Source organism: Ptychodera flava, chromosome 13 (genome assembly GCF_041260155.1).
Source record: "Ptychodera flava strain L36383 chromosome 13, AS_Pfla_20210202, whole genome shotgun sequence".
In the NCBI taxonomy this organism is placed as follows: domain Eukaryota; kingdom Metazoa; phylum Hemichordata; class Enteropneusta; family Ptychoderidae; genus Ptychodera; species Ptychodera flava.
The window spans coordinates 14,824,297-14,841,068 of NC_091940.1; the positions used below are offsets into that span (position 1 = coordinate 14,824,297).

Consider the following 16,772-nt stretch of genomic DNA (forward strand, 5'->3'; position numbering starts at 1 on the left):
AAAATCCAGATTTATGCGCAGCTTAAAGGTGACATAAAGTTGCATAAAGTTGATCTTTAATCATCTTTATGCAGCATAAAGCTAGAACTTTATACACCTTTATGCTTGTGCATAAGAGGGTTTAATGGCCGATAAATTTAGCCACCTTTATGCAGGTTATTACAGATCCATAAAGATTCACATTTACGCATTTGAGGAAAACATCTGATGCTCTATTTATGCATCTTTATGCACTGCATAAGTAACATCTTTAATTCTTTTGGGTCCAGATATCAGGCTGCTTGTTTTCAAATTCATCAGCTTTCCGTGGTTCGTACTTTCTTATCAACATATTTTTTTTCTGTGTATACTGTCAGTATTACTTTAATACCCAGCATTCTGGTCTTAAGCATAGCCAATGTATATGTGGAAAACATTGTTATTTTTGAAAAATGAATCTAAATCATGATTAAAATTCTATTTTCAACAGTAGCAATGTTATAAAGTCAGTGATGATCAGATGCATAATTTGTTGTACTTGAAGATTCACTTATTTACCAACACAATTAACATCAATGCCGTACTAACTGCTTTTAATACTATAACCAATCTAACACACACACAAATATCTAATAAAGCAAGATCTTAGAATAGGTATCTGTTTTAATTATGTTTATTTGAAAGACTTAAATCGCAGACTTCATCAAAGTTCAATGTAACACATTGACTTCATCTGTAGAAACCTGTTACCAAATATCAAAACTATGAGAAGAGCACTTTTTGAGAAACACTTTTTTTGACCAAAAATTGCAAAAATTGGCCCACAATTACAAACTTGAAGATTTCATAATAACTTGAGTATCTCACAGTTTGCTCATCCCTATAAATATGTAAACCAAATATCGAAACTGTAAGACAAGTGCTTGTGGCGAAATAAATTTTTTGATCAAAAATTGACAAAAATTTCCTTAAAAATACAACTTTGCATATTTCTGCACATTTTAGATTGAAATGTCATCCCTAGAGACTTATATACCAAGTATCATAGCTATCTCACCTGTAGTTTTGACGAAGATTTTTTAAGATTTTTACCAAAAATTACAAAAATGGAACAATGCTAACTAAAGTCACTTTGAGTGAACTGCATATCAAATTTCAAAGCAATCGCAAATGCAGTTTCAGAAAAGAATTCTTTATCAAAAAAAGCAAAAAATACAAATTTCCTAGCGATTTCAACAAAGTGTAGTCAGACTTGTAGTTTCAGACACAGGCTCTCCTTAGCCGGAATACTGCTAAATAGATCGATCTTAAGCTCAATCTATCGATCCTGTAGTCGATATGCCCGCCACTGTAACCTAAATACTCACAAGGTGTGCAACAGAATCACTCAAAAAATGCAGCACCCGATTTGTCAACTGGTCGTGCGCCACTCACACAAAACATTCATTCAAATTTCACCTTTGGACCCCACACATTATATATTTTCTGTTAGCCCTATATCTCAACATTATGAAAAATATGTTTTTTTTCCATAATCACTGTGTCTGTGTCCATTTCTCTCAAAAATATGCGTTTTTGAGTTTTTTTACCTAAAAACATTTTTCTATTCCCTTTAGTTTCAACACAATAAGGAGTGAAAGTAACAAATCTGGGTTTTTGAATAAATTACCGGGTTTCGTTCACTTCAGCAAGAATTTCTATTGTTCTATAAATTTTACCGAAAATCTGAGACATCTTTTTACAGATATGTATTGCTACTCTGACCGATCAGACCGATCTGTGCACCCTACTCCAACCTATTTTCTTTAAAGTTACGCTTGTCAGGCCAAAATCGGAAGAGAGATAATCAAAGAATTGTGTAATCACCCCTATACGTACACAGTCCTTGTGAAGGGACTGTGGTACGTACAAACATCGATCGTTGATATGTGGAGGGACTGTGATATGACTTTCCGGGCGATTTTTATTCATGTTCATGAACTTGCATCAAGCAGGAGACTAGATGTTTTGTATTTTACATCAAATACCCTTCCGAAGATCATAAATGGCGAGAAAATCGGGAGAAACACACACAAACCATTAAGATGTACGAGTAATGAGGACGGTTTATTTACATAATAAACACTGCCACGGCTAATCTGTTTTTTCTCAGATTAGAGCCTAAGCTTGTTACCGTAACTGTAAACGGTTGTCCAGCTCTATCAATCCGTTTCTCTTCAGTTTAAAAGTATCTTTTACGCCCGTCGGAGGCGAATTGCGATATTTTACGTTTGCGAGAGTCTCAGTCACGGAAGCCATGGCGGTGACTATTCAAGTTTGTCATTCGGCCGGTCCGCCTGTTGAACTTCCCCTGGAAGATGAAAATTTGTGCATACGCATCGCTTGACACGTCCACCAGTTTCATTCACAAATTTGTTCACTTATCGCCGACCTTATACGTCTCACTCACAGGCGTTATGAGGACCGGGTTGTTTCCAAAGTGCAGTTTATACTATGAGTTCATGCTACGCTCTGACGTTCTGCTATGTAAGCCTATAACAGAACGTCGCAGCCTAGCATAAACTCGTAGCATAAACTACACTTTGAAAACTACCCGGTCCACATAACGCCCGTGGTCTTCCTCGAGTGAATTCGAATGCACTTTTGAAAAGGCCATTCACCTGGAATACATAATGGAATTTTCATCCAGTCAAAAATTGAAAAACAAAACAAAACTGTAAGCTTATCAGTCAATGCAGCAAAGCAGATATGGTAGAAATATTTGCCAGGTAGAAAAAGTCCGCCACGGTTATCCGGCGTGTCGGCTTGTTATCTCAGTAAACATGTTATAAACCATGTCAGACTCGTTCTGATCGATTGACTGAGGTATGTTTGCGGCCTTATTTAACTGCAGGAGGGTATATCATATCTAGAGTTGCGACAGGCTTGTGATCTGGGCTTTATCCGATCATCTGATCTTGGCGTTTCACACTTGATCAAAACCCTGTAGGCTATACCTTCAAAATGACAGCGAAAAATACTGCTTTTGTCACTTCATTGATGATGTGTTCATTGATACGTAGTAATCCCCTACCCCAGCGAGTTGAATGAATATGTTACTGTTGCAATGATTAATTATTTTACCATCAAGGAAGTTATAATTTCAAAAATAATCACAATGATTGCTATCATGGCAAAGGAAATAAAGCTGCGATGAAAAAAATAATTGGTAACTGGTCGTTTTGTCACCAAGTCGTTTCACCCCTCAATTTTCGGAACGAGGTTTTCTTTCCTTCAATGACTTTTTTTTCTCGTCGTCGTTATTTTCTCATATTACGTTACATTGGTGGTGAAACAACTAGTATCTGAATACTGGTAGTCAAGCATTGTGAATCTTACACTGAACACCAATTCAGAGCATCGTTCATCAACGTGTTATATTCATAAACATTCCTTTGATGTCAAGACGATAGGAGATGAGACTGTATACTAGAAATTAAAGCTACCGAGAAGAAAGAAATCGACAGCGTTCGATAAGAAAACTATTAGAGAGCATGTTGAAACACAGTGAGATATTATATCAAAGCCACTTAACTGTGTTCACCAATCGTTCCTTTATTTCTCATATAATAGGCAGTACATGTAAGCTCTTCATCAATGATCTCATTGCAGAACTTACACTACAACTATGGAGTAGAAGATTTCACATTTTCAGTAATTACTGGCAGAACGAAGTAGAATTAACAGTAAGAATTACAATATAACAAATTGGATTCACTTAAGTCAAATGCCACATGATATCAGAGTCAGTATTAAATTGAAACTTGATTGAAAGCTATCATAATTGTATAGGCGAAATTCAAATTTTTGGCAATGCCTGCTATTATGATACTTTTCAATAAATTCTGATTGCATTCATTCATTCATTCATTCATTCATTCATTCATTCATTCGTTCATTCGTTCATTCATTCATTCATTCATTCATTCATTCATTCGTTCGTTCGTTCGTTCGTTCGTTCATTCATTCATTCATTCATTTATTCATTCATTCATTCATTCATTCGTTCATTCATTCATTCGTTCATTCATTCGTTCGTTCATTCATTCGTTCATTCATTCATTCGTTCATTCATTCATTCATTCATTCATTCATTCATTCATTCATGACACATGAATGTGCTAAATCTGAAAAGTTAGATATTATATCACAAAGTCTTTAGGCTGTCTCTATAGCAGCTCCCTTCCTGGTATCTTTTTCTTTCCGTGCGAGACCCGTACATTACCACAGTGCTGGGCATTTCAGCAGGGGACTTGGTTTCTATCTCCTTGCTTCCGCCTTGTGCAGGAACAGCGGGTATTTCATCTCGTAATTCGGTGTTTGCCTGGTGAATGATAGAGAGAACTACAACAGAAAAGAACCGCAAGGGTATATGCTGATTTTGCATTTAGTCGTGTGTGACACAGTAATTCTCATAAGTATGTCTGCTGATTTCAACCTTCGAACCCCATGCAACGCTCTCGTAACCTCCAAAACCTCATTGGTGACATGAGAACTTCTAACATATTCTAGTTACAGCTAATTGTATTGTAAGAGGGCCTACATTCAGGTTAAATTACACACATGTACTATTAAATTCCTATGCAAAAGGTAACCATGCGAGGTAAAGCTATTTTTTGTCAACTTTGACTAAACATTCGCTGTTTTCACCTTTCATATGTATGGTGTGGTGAAGTTCTCACTAATCGTGCCCATCGTGGTGTTGGCCATTGCCATCATTTCGTCGCCTTCGTAGAGGATACCTGTAATGGCACAATATGAAAATCAAAAGGCACTTAGGTGGCCCTTACTTAAACATACGGGAAACTGCTTCCAGTACAGCATACGCATACTAACGTAGCACTGGTTACAAATGAGTCTAAAGCTGTTGTTGAATATCTTGAACAACGTTCGGGTTTTGTGAGAGCTTTGGTACCAAAAGACTTCAATATTCTCGAAGTTTCAAATTTAATCATAAAGGGATCAAACAATGTTGTGAACATGCATGTTTAAGGTTTACTTTTTCGCCATCTCGTAGGAGTTAATATAAGAGTTCTCCTCACGGATTTGCAAAGATTGGTTTCGCATTGGTCGTTCCTGACGTTGCAGCGTTGCAGAATGCAAATTAATACAGAAATGAATGCGCAATATATACATTTAAAATACGATGCTTTGATCATATTGATGTCGTCTGATATGCTAATGTAGTCTTCAATTAACTGCTTGCAAGGACGTGCCGTATAACGTGAATAATGATTGTGTTCTCGAAATGAGGTCAACTTTAGGATGTTTCCATGCCTTTTGCCATGTCAATGGACAAACAATTTATTTCACTTTTATGAGAGGTCAAGTGAAAAGTCAAATAGACAGTTAACACATGATGCCCTTGACTTCATCCACGCGCACGAGTCAATACGAATAAGACTATGCTGTTCAGAGTATATGAAATGCACTTCTCTGAGATGGATAACAGTAATATCGATTTAAATAGAATAATACACGAAAAAGTCAATCTTTTGTCGCGCTTACAGCGTGAATATTGTAGCTAAATTTTGTATGAAATACTAACCAGCAATACATGCCGTCAAGAAGTTAGCAGCGTTCCCGGCTATCATCGCTCTCCCCGCAACGGCAGCAATGTCCTTTGATAGGTCAGGAGCGATTGCTACCATAGACCCAAGCGTCATCCCAATACCAGCAAGGTGTGAAAATCCACACAGAGCGTAAGTGACGATAACTTCAGACCGAGGCTGTAAATTTAAGCATGAATTATTAATAACAAAGTAAACGATGACATATACTCTCAGAAGAAGACACACGCAACTCAATCATTCTTCCTGGTCTTGTAAATAATAGTTTACTGCCTTCTAGTTTATTATTGTACATTTGCATTTTGAACAACGTCAAAGTGCGTTTACGTCAACAATTGTTCATCTTCCGACTTCCTCAATTTGCCTCTGCTTTTCATCAACTCCTTTCATTTTTCCGCCTGACGATAGAAAATCCCTAAGCTTTGGTTCAATATTCACTAACCTCGGTAAAGTGAAGGTATAATTCCAGCCAAACGACATATGACGAAAAGTGTTACTGAAACAGCTTTTTGCTCCGATGCTCACCGATATTGTTGGTTCTAGTCCCAGTTCACGATTGTCTTAAATGACGGCGAGTTTCCTGTAGGACACAAGTACACTGGTAACAATTTTCATGCCAATCAGTTCACCAACTAAGAAACAGTCTTCCCAGTCTACACCCATCAAGTAAGCAATCGGCATGAACACCCATGCGCAGATCAGCTGTCGGCCAATAATAGAAGGAAACGATTGGTAGAAGATGCATTCGAGGATACTAAATCTGCAAGATGTGAAAACGGAATACCTTTGAAATTTGCAGATAACTCAAACTTTGTTTATCAAGCCTTTGGTATTGGGTTAAAATTGGATAGATAGGTATCGCAATTCGAATCCCGCTCTTTACATGTGTATTTACCTCAAAGCTTAATGCAGGGTATCCGACCATTCCACCGGCCCATGAGAGAAATGCGTTCAGGAATTCCAAAAGAGCCAAGAAAACTATAAACGTGCCACCAATATTGACGGCTATTGGTACGGCCGCCATAGCTCCTCCAGCTATTGCATCGATGGCGTTCTGATATTCCCTAATAAGATAGGAAAAGTAGGTTTTTAGAGTGACATAGCAAGCTGTCGACATCGTGATGATGTCAAGGACTACATCTCGCGGGTAAGTTTGACATTTTATACCTACCCGAGAAATCTCGGTGTTGATAAGAGGTATTGGTTTTAATACATTTGAAAATACATTACCACTAGAATTCTAAAACTGTCAGCCAAAATACTCGCCATACTAGAAAGCAGTAGGTGTTGGGTATTGACGTCAAAAATTGATTTTATCCAATCTTTAAATTTTTTACCTATTATGATCAACAATCATACATCATATTGCATAAATGGTGGAATATGGATTTCCCAGTGAGTTTGCCGTGTTTTGTTCTGATCAATAATTTTGGTATACGCAGTCATTTTAAAATCACTGAAATATAAAGCTTTGTTGAATATTACTCCACATAGGTTTGACATTGTGTTAGTCATATGCCGCAACTCTTTACGAACAACTACCTTCGGATACAATGCCTACGATTGATAACAGAATCATGGAAAGTGAAGAAGGACGACTCACGGTAAACGTGGCTTGGCCGTTTTGCGTGATTTGGCAGGCGATTTCTCCACTTCTGGGTAGAAGATCTTTGAGATTGCCAAGGCCGCTGGTGCTGACATTACAGAGGCCGTGATCATGTACGATGGATTGATACCGAAGGCAATGCCGGACGCCAGTACGCTGCCGGCAATAGTTGAGTAACCAGCAGTTGCGACAGCATGGAGTTCAGACATGGACAAGTCCGAGAGATATGGGCCAATCATAAGCTGAGTTTCCGCCTACAGGTTAAAGCTCATACTGGTTAATTTCACGACTAGGACAAATTTTGAGGAATTTACACTGAATTAAACTGTAGCTTGTACATAACTATAGCCAATTCGTTTTGATGAAATATGACATCAAATCGATTCCAGCAATCATTATCATCAAGGCAAATAAATTACCAGGTCCAATAAACAGTAAAAACAAACACACAAAGAAACATAAGATCACTGACAAAATCGGTAGTACAATCTTGAACCACTATATAAGTGGTGGTACCAGGTGTCCGGAATGGGTAAGCGTATAACTTCAGTCTATTTTTACGGAGGGGAAATATTATGTCAAATGTACTTGAATTTTCTGCTGCTGGCATTTTGTTGTTAGTAGAAGAGCTGAGTTGAAAAAACATTCTACGTGGAAAACGGTGCTCCCGGCCAACATTGTAAGAGATATAGCGACGAACTAGATCTCCAACCATTTAATTTTGCACTTTACAGAACTAAATGAAAATGCCAGCCATTAAAGAAGCTGAAAACGGTCCAAGAATTAAATATTATCATTTTCTTTCAGTGGCGGTTTCATATAAAACCCTTTGCTCTGAAGGCGGTTTTCAATTGCTACGGCAAGGTTGTACTCTATACAAATGCTGCGAGAATCTAATTGATTGTGGATATGCAAGCATAATTGCTACACCAAGGACTTCTCATTACAACAAAACTTTCAACAAAGTACGCGTTCACCCTCATTTGAAATTAAAAGCACATAATGGAGCATGTATCATTGCAAACATGTACCTACCATACTCAGAAACATCGCACATGCTGTTGCGAGAGATTCGCTAGCCGAGGTGTGCATTGTGAACTGTAAAATCCAGGCTAACTTAGCAATAACCAACTGAATAAGACCAATGTGATAGAGAACTGCGATCACCGAGCCAAAGTACAACACCAAGGGCAGGATCTGCAATGAAATAAAAAGAAAAGGCTCAGAGACGCGATGGTGTGTTTACATCGTCACATGTCATCTTTAATAATTCACAAAATTTTGGGCATAGACCTGGTGTTAATAAATATATAATTTTCTTTTTCAGATCATAGGTTACAATTCCAAACATTATTAGGTTATGTAACAACTGCTAAACGAATTTTGTCACCACTGGTCACTTAAACTAGCACTTCATTGACAAGGAAAATATACAGGCCTGGAAAGAGATATCAAAGGGTCCCATGGAATCCCTGGAGAAAAACAAATATTTCGCTTTCATGACCAGAAACTCTGTGAGGCCGTATTACAGTACTTGAAAGGGGTACTAGCCATGTTGTGTACGATTTCGGTCCCTTTATGTTTCTTTTGTTTACTTCCAATCATCAAAGGTAACATTATGCGGAAAAGAAGCAAAATCGAATATTCAGTTGTTCTGAAGGAGATAATACGTCGTTTTCTCTCAAAGAGGCTTATAAATATATAAGACGATCAATTTGTCTCATGCAGGTACATTTGTTCAAAAAGTTATATGTAGCCCCTCGTCTATTGCCTGGGCAACTAATCGACATGTCAGTTTAACTAGCTCTGGTGATCACTTGCGATGGAGATGTTTTAAGCTCCTAACAACCTACCTTGAAAGCTACATAATGATTATACCACAACTTTCCAAACACGAACTCACATCCAGCTTCGACGTAGTCAACGAATATAGTCATCTGCTCGCCAAGGAATCGAAATGCTGAAAACCCCCACCATGTGCGTAGGATCAGAAGGGCCAAGATCACTTGAAGAACCAGGCCCCAGATGACCGGTCGCCAACGAATCTGGTGATGTCATGAAATGGTCAACAAGTTATCGGCGTAAACAACAACGAACTCGCTGTGAGCCATTTTTGTGATGAGGGGTGGTGTTTGTTTCTATGGGGGACTATAGACGTCATTAGGAATACTTTACAAAAAAATAATACGCTGGGGTTAGAGTCCTTCCAGTCTTATATCCCGAATGGCGAAAGCCAGTTAAATATTTAAATTAGTAACTTGCTAAACAACCTTCATTAATATTTTATCATATTTCTTCAATGTACATAGTAGTTTTGATCTACTTTGATGAAGTTATTCAAGATATATCCCTGATTAGAAAAGTTTGTTAAACATGCAAATTAGCAATAAGATATTTAAAATAATCAAAACTGACTTTGGTAATATTATATCATTTATCTACAATATACATAACACGTTTCGTCAACTTTGGTCAGGTCAATCCATATTTACATCGCTAATTAGGAAAGTTCGTTAAATACGCAAATAAGCAATTATCTAAGATAATAATGTTAAATGAATTTAATAATATTATATCGTAGTATCTTCCATGTACAGGCAAGTTTTGTCAATTTTGATAAAGCCAATCCTGCTACATATCTCTAATTAGTAAAGTTCGTTAATATGAAAATAAGTACTTAGATGTTCTAAAAAATCTAAAACCACTTTTGGTCATTATGGTTTCTTCAATGATAAGAGCATAGTTCATCGATTTTGATCTAGTCAATCTATCTGGATATATATCCCGTATTAGGAAAATTCATGAATATGCAAATTCGTAATTAGCTAAAATACTTCCAATATTGTTGAATCATAGTATCTTCCACGTACATAGCACGTTTTGTCAACTTTGGTCAAATCAATCAAGACATATAACTCTAATTGGGAAAATTCATCAACCCTTTTCCTGCCATGTCCATATTTCACCATCAAGTCAAGATGACTAAAATTGGTGACACACAACATATTCCATATGGTGTATTTTAACATAATATTGAACTTATGAAGGCCGTGGAAAACATAGATACTGTAAACTTGAGTTTTATAGACTAAAGATGATATAACAGACCAAGCCAAGTGGGTGAAATACGTCATGTTTTGGCTCAATACCGATTTTTTTTCTGACTTGGCTGATGGGGAAGTGATACTGTCTGGCAGGAAAAGAGTTAAATATGTTAATAAGGGATTGGATGAAGTAAAAATACTATTTGACTTTCAATATTGTTTTAACCAAATATCATCGATGTACACACATGTAACATGTTATTGCCATGTTCTGATTAAATAAGCCGTTCTCGAGTTATCGCACCAGCAGACAGACATCGCTTCTAATAAGCTCACGTGTTTGTACACTTGAGCTAAAATTACGAAGTTGACACCTTTTCGTCGTGTCATTTTTCTTGCTCTTGGTGTGTTCAACTAATTTTCGCAAAATGTTCACCAACAAACTCATCACACGATTATATTAGTAAGAATGGCGTCTCCATGACTTTAACGGCCGCAATGAAGGGAACCGCCTCATTTTTACACTTATAACTGCTAAGAATAAAGATAAAGCAATTAAGAGTGAATGAAAAACCACAACTGTTCGGGTAATGTTACACCTGAGTTGTTTTACAGAAAAACCCAGGAAAATTACATCACCATATTACTTATACCACGTGTCAAGAACCAGAAGCAAACAACATATTTCTTGGCCCTTTCTTTGATGCTTTTCAAGTCTGTACAATACATACCACATCACTATTACCAAACCCCAATTGCTGCAGCTGAAATCTGAGTAACAATCTCAACATTGAACAATTACCTTGTCAGGATATTTGGCAAACAGGAAGCAGAAGAGGAGAATGACGAACAGACCGACAAATGACATCATGTTCGCTGGGTTCTTCGATGTGTCGACAATAATCCACACAACAATCAACGCCAAGGTCACGATTGCGGACGCCCTGGAAAGAACAGACTTAATCCGTTGAGATCATTTTAATGTTGAATGTAATGCTAGCGTATTCACAAAAGTAACACTTTGTTTTCAGGTTCTTGTCCATTGCATTTACCTCGGTAAAAGTCTGCTTCTGTATTCTCGCGATTTATTGTTTTCTTATGACCGAAATATACGCTTCTGATGAAAAAATTACAATAAACAACTATACTTCGTCACTTGCTTAACCCATACAACACAATTGATAATTCGAAATTCGATCTTTACGAAAGGACAGTGATCTTGACACTACATAATCAATACAAAGGCAGAACTGAGAGACAACAAACCTGTAATCAGTTTTCTTAGTAATATATAAAGGTACAATGTTTTAATCAAGAATTACTATGCTTATTTTCTGAAAACTTACCATCTAATGATGTTCCAGTGTTTGTTACAAAACTTTGTGATCGGTTTGCACATCACTTCATTGATTCTGTGTCCAAATTTGTCCCTGATGTAAACGTATGTAACACACATCACAACGAACACGGTCATAGAGAAGAGTGCGATGGCATTCTTAAAGGAATAATACATGGCGTAGCTGATATAGATAACGTACAACAGGAGAAGAAGCGAGTACAACCCTATCTTCAACTGTCTGTTGTACTTGTCCAGAAATCCATGAATGCGAGACTGGATTCTTGCGATGCACTGAAATGCACCACAGTTGTGAGTCAACACACATGATTAATACAATTTTGAGTGCCTTAATTGGACGCAAAGACTGTCGTGCGACCAAGATATAACTACACGTACACCTGCATGATGAAACAAAATATTGTCGTTATATGATATCGATAAAGTACTCGAAGCAAGGATTACAAGGCGCTACAGACATAAATTACTTCGTAAGATTATCAACCTTTACTGGAATAGTTTTGTTTATTACTTTTGTCGCATGGTAGCGCTTTTTAGTTTTCCTGTATGAATATGATATGTGTGAAATTTACCCTTGAGAAGCAGTTGTCGGGGAATTCAATGTCATCACCATTAGTATCTTCACCAGCTTCACCATCATCATCCTCATTAATCGTAATTTTACTGACCCCCTCGTCAATACCGTTGACAATTTGATACGGGGCAGGTTTCTCTTCTTCCTATTAATTAAGAAGGACTTTTCACAGTAACAATGCTAATTTGAATTTCATGTTATCCACAGAATAGAAGTTTTATACGAGATGTTGGAGAATGCGATGGGAAGTAAAAAAAAATACACGATCAACAGAGAACCAACGACAGTGAAATCCAAGACAGAATCAGATAAATTATGATGAACGCAGCATTTTATTTTGCTGGTCAATGTTTGAAAGTCATGTTCCATTTAAGGAAGTGTATCATTCTTGAACTTTTCGGCAATTTGAGTCGTGTTCCAGGATACCAGGATAAGTCGAAGATATATTTAAAAAAAGCATATTCAAAGCAAGTCTTCCAAAAATCAAAATATATTTACAAACATATTGTGGATTTGTTGATTGGTCAGTATGTGTAGATTGCCTATAGAATAACATTCTTGTTGATCCAAAATCTAATAGATGGGCCTTCATGACGATGTGTCAAAAATGCTGACTTTCTTAACACTTTTTTCGTTTGTGTTTGAAGCCTAGGTTTGAATAGGTTGCTATAATAAGGATGTCAGATATTTCGTGGCCAAAGGCTTAATTCTAGTGACGTTCTCCAAAATATATTGGCTGTTATACTTTCAAATATTGATACGATATTATCCAAATATTATTCCGACAAGGAAGCTTAGTTTGTATGACTTACTTTTTCCATCTGGTTTTCCGACAACTGAGTCCCAACATCCACTACGTAGGACAGTCCGTCCATCATTTCAAGCTGTTCGATTGGCGCTTTTTCAACCATTTTCTGCAACATGACATCATAGTGGAGAACATGAATCGCTTGTTTTGTACTTTTTTATACTCTGCTAAGACCGTTACACTACATTTGAACCTCTTCTTAAAATCTGTTCGTGTGACGCAACCTGTCTCGAAACTTGAGGGAATTCTCCTTTTAGTTTAGATCTCATTTCATAATATCGACAAAGTTCCAAGAAAATGTAAAACAGTTCCCACTATGTACTTGCAATCACTGCACGAAGGCAAATTGTATATTATACCAATATTTTAAAACGTAAGTGTACGTACGTCTATTAAGGAGTAGTATTTCTTACAGATTAATGTGAATCAGAATTTGAGTTCGAAAAGTATTTTGAGCTTCTCAAGCAAAACTAAACTTGAAATTGAATTGGAAATGCGGAGATTTTCCTATTAGCACAGTAAGAGCCACTATGCAAAATGTCTACAGGTAAGCTCTTGTCGCAAATCGGTGTGAGCAAACATGTCCTACTGGCTTGTGAAAGAAAGGTGACGGCGCAAGTTAAAAAGAGGTTTGTTTAGAATTCTTGTATCAATGTCGGTCTTCGTAAAATTGCAAATATCGCCAGATAGATCAATTGCATTGCTGACGACGTGACAATATTGCTAGGTCATAACTGCTGATGCAAGGTGCCCTGTTTTCAGCCAAGCGCTGGCCCTTGACATGTCCTCGCTCTCCGCATTATGGACGCACATTTGCGTACTGTCTCACTTATCATGTGACCATGATGCTGATGGATAACACCATTTTAGTTGCAGACATGTCAACCTCAGGCAACAGAGATGCACTTTGAAAGAGATTCGGCTAGAGTTACAGTTCATGGTTCGACGAAAAACAAGGATGCACGTTTGACTTGATAATGGGACCGTTTATTATCGAATTACCGATTCTTCGTTCTCTGCATCTTCTCAATTGATTTTGATTATTCAGTTTGATAGAATTATGAAACAGCAACGCTAGGGTAGCATGTTGAAAAGTTCTTTCCTTCAAATTCAATGTCAACAGTTATTTTGCCCAAGTGAACCTTAAGTTACAAAATGCAAATCAACAACTCAAGTGTTTGCGGGTGTCCTTGTACCTTGTTTATATAAGTTCTCGTGTCACTTTTAAAGCAGAGAATATATTATAAAGGTCGTCAGAGGTAATACGACTGTTGCATACGTTGTTATTGTTTAGGTGCAGACAAGCGAGAAGCAATCCTTTTCATAACGGAACTCCTGTCAATTTAATAACAAAAACACGACTGTCCTGTTCGAATCAGTACTTTTCATTTCGAGTGACCTTAGAGTTATTTGCGCTATTAGGGCCATCGTTGCCCGTGCCACCATTCATCAAGGAAACCTTCGGTAACCTACATAATTCATTGCACCGGGACGAATAACATCCTGTTTTCATTGTCATCTAGTACACTCATGAACTGTTTACAGGTTAGTGAGCGACGATGCTCCGTAGAAAGCTATGCATTAGGTTTTGTATCCGTCAAGACCTCCACCCTATCTGATGAAAGTAGTCGGTTGTTGACATTTAAACTTTTGTGTCCTCAGCCGATTTCAGGGTCTTACAAGTCAGGCGTTGTATGTTATTGAGTTGAAATGGGCTTCTGTAAAGATGGCCCAATTCACGGTCCTTCCACCGTGGTTTAAACCAACTACTGCAACTAGATCAACCATGTGTCAAGCAATGTGTTCCGGACAGTCTCTTTTTCTAAATGTAATTCCACATAGTAAAGTAATCTTCTAAGTGCCATGAAGCTGAAGTGGCCATTCAATGTGGTCTAAAAATAAGATCTGCCTCACCAGCTAGAATTTCATGTAGCGTGCCAGCTTTCCTGGAAAGGCATGATCAACACTTCAAACACATTCCCACCAAATGCATCGACAAAGAGTTCTGCTACTTGCCTGACCATATCACAAAAAACTCTACCATACAACAATATAAGAAATATCACATTCCTACAGCAAACGATTTCAAATACCATTTTTGATATCGTATTTTACAATATTTGTAATACTTTTTAACTATTTGGTACATATTTTAACATCTGAACTCTTGGCCTATTTTGTCCTTGTTCTGATTCTTTGCACTACTGATATTTTTACAATGTCATGATTGTTTTATTGTCTTTTGGTATATGTTTGTTACCTACGAGTGTCCGTGTTTCATCGACAGTGTATACTTTTGCATTTTATTGAACTCAATTGCGTTGAAACGATGAAATATGCATGCATGCATTTCATATGTTTATCAATAGGTTTGCAATACATGAGTGACAAATTTAACCTTTTTAGTTACGCGGCTCTGAGAATGAGATCATTCATTTTTTCTCACCCTGGTTCAATTATTCATATACTAATCATTTAGCAACTATCAAAAGAAGACAGTAAAGAGTGACATGTACAATCAGGAATTACTAACGAAAGGCTGTGAAAAGGGCAACGAAGGTACGTGGCGTTTGAGATCGTGTGCTGTCAAAAACACATTTTGCGATAAAAAGAAGCTAGAATAGACTAGAGTAGGATAAGAAAATGGAGGATATTTGACAAACATTCGAGATGCCATACCAATTCGTTTTGCCAGCATTACTTTCTATGAAGGGAGGGGGGCCTTGACTCAACGAGGGGTTGACTCCAACTGAAGCTATTCACGCCCTCAGTATGTGAACCTCGATATCACATGACTATTCTGTCGTGGCAATAGTGCTTTGAAGACACCTACGAATACAACGTTTTATAATCACGCAATTCCCTCGATGTCCATGACAATAGTTCGAGCACTTAAATAGTATAGAAAGTGACAGCATTTGTAAAATATTTAACCTTTTCCTACTAAAAAAAGCATACGTTAGAATTCTGAAACTTTCAATAAGAGAAGGCTTTCAGTACTCCGAGACAGCGACCAATTCGTTTGGAGTGCGACCCCAATGTATTTATGAGAGAAAAGTCGCTTACCTGAACTGATGACGTTTAAACTGCAGGGGAAGCGATTTTTGTCCTTTGATGAGTTGCTTGTGCAGCTTACCGTTTTAACGAAAAAGGAGCCACTTACTTCAAAGAAACCGAGGTTGATATAAATGAGCAAGGAAGTGATTTGCATGGACCCATTCTATCAATACGAACAGTGTATTTTGCATGAATTTAAATGTCAGGGTTAACCGCAATCTTTTGCATATTGATTGTTGTTATTCAATGAGAAAACTGAATGTTTACTTAACTCTGCTATTCGCTGAACTGGCCGTCTCAACCACTGCCATACTTTTACCATTTGCATATGACATCTCCATAGTTTTCAAAGCACAAAGCTTATTTGTTCTTAAATGCAACTTATTTCTTTCAATCTCTATACTCTGTGCCTCATATAAATGGTAAACACTTAACCAATACTTGTATCAATGCTGGTATCACGAAATTTAATCTATTAAAGTAAACAGTTGGTGTTTACAGCAATACTTCAACACTATTTCCTCTGATTTTTATATCAAAAATATGCGGTTAAATGAAGAATTTAATCATTTTCACAACCAGGATATTAAATGCGTAGTAGTATGCGTAATGTAGTAAAGTAGGACACTTACAAATAAGCAATCTGTTCCAAGTCATCCTTCAGTTACACACTGATAACCTTGTGGTCAAAGCTCCAGTGTGCTTGTCACCAAGTATACTACAGTGGGTTTCACCTAT

General features: G+C 37.3%; 1 protein-coding gene across 7 annotated transcripts; it reads right to left on the bottom strand.

Moving 5' to 3' along the window:
* Positions 1 to 2,066: 2,066 nt before the first annotated feature.
* Positions 2,067 to 16,772, bottom strand: LOC139147544 (solute carrier family 28 member 3-like). 7 transcript variants are annotated; one of them, XM_070718667.1, is made up of 13 exons: positions 16,667 to 16,772; positions 12,982 to 13,083; positions 12,168 to 12,314; positions 11,585 to 11,868; positions 11,041 to 11,182; positions 9,048 to 9,239; positions 8,230 to 8,391; positions 7,192 to 7,448; positions 6,484 to 6,652; positions 6,114 to 6,290; positions 5,567 to 5,747; positions 4,669 to 4,760; positions 2,067 to 4,362 (listed from the first exon to the last, which is right to left on the bottom strand). In XM_070718667.1, the coding sequence occupies exons 2-10, from the start codon at positions 13,078 to 13,080 to the stop codon at positions 6,150 to 6,152; spliced, it is 1,593 nt and encodes a 530-aa protein (XP_070574768.1). In that variant the 5' UTR covers positions 13,081 to 13,083; positions 16,667 to 16,772; the 3' UTR covers positions 2,067 to 4,362; positions 4,669 to 4,760; positions 5,567 to 5,747; positions 6,114 to 6,149. The 7 variants fall into 7 exon arrangements, with proteins under 7 accessions (XP_070574768.1, XP_070574773.1, XP_070574766.1 ...); XM_070718672.1 differs by lacking the exon at positions 16,667 to 16,772 and adding an exon at positions 16,044 to 16,157 and having other exon boundaries at positions 11,585 to 11,733; XM_070718665.1 differs by lacking the exon at positions 16,667 to 16,772 and adding an exon at positions 16,044 to 16,157.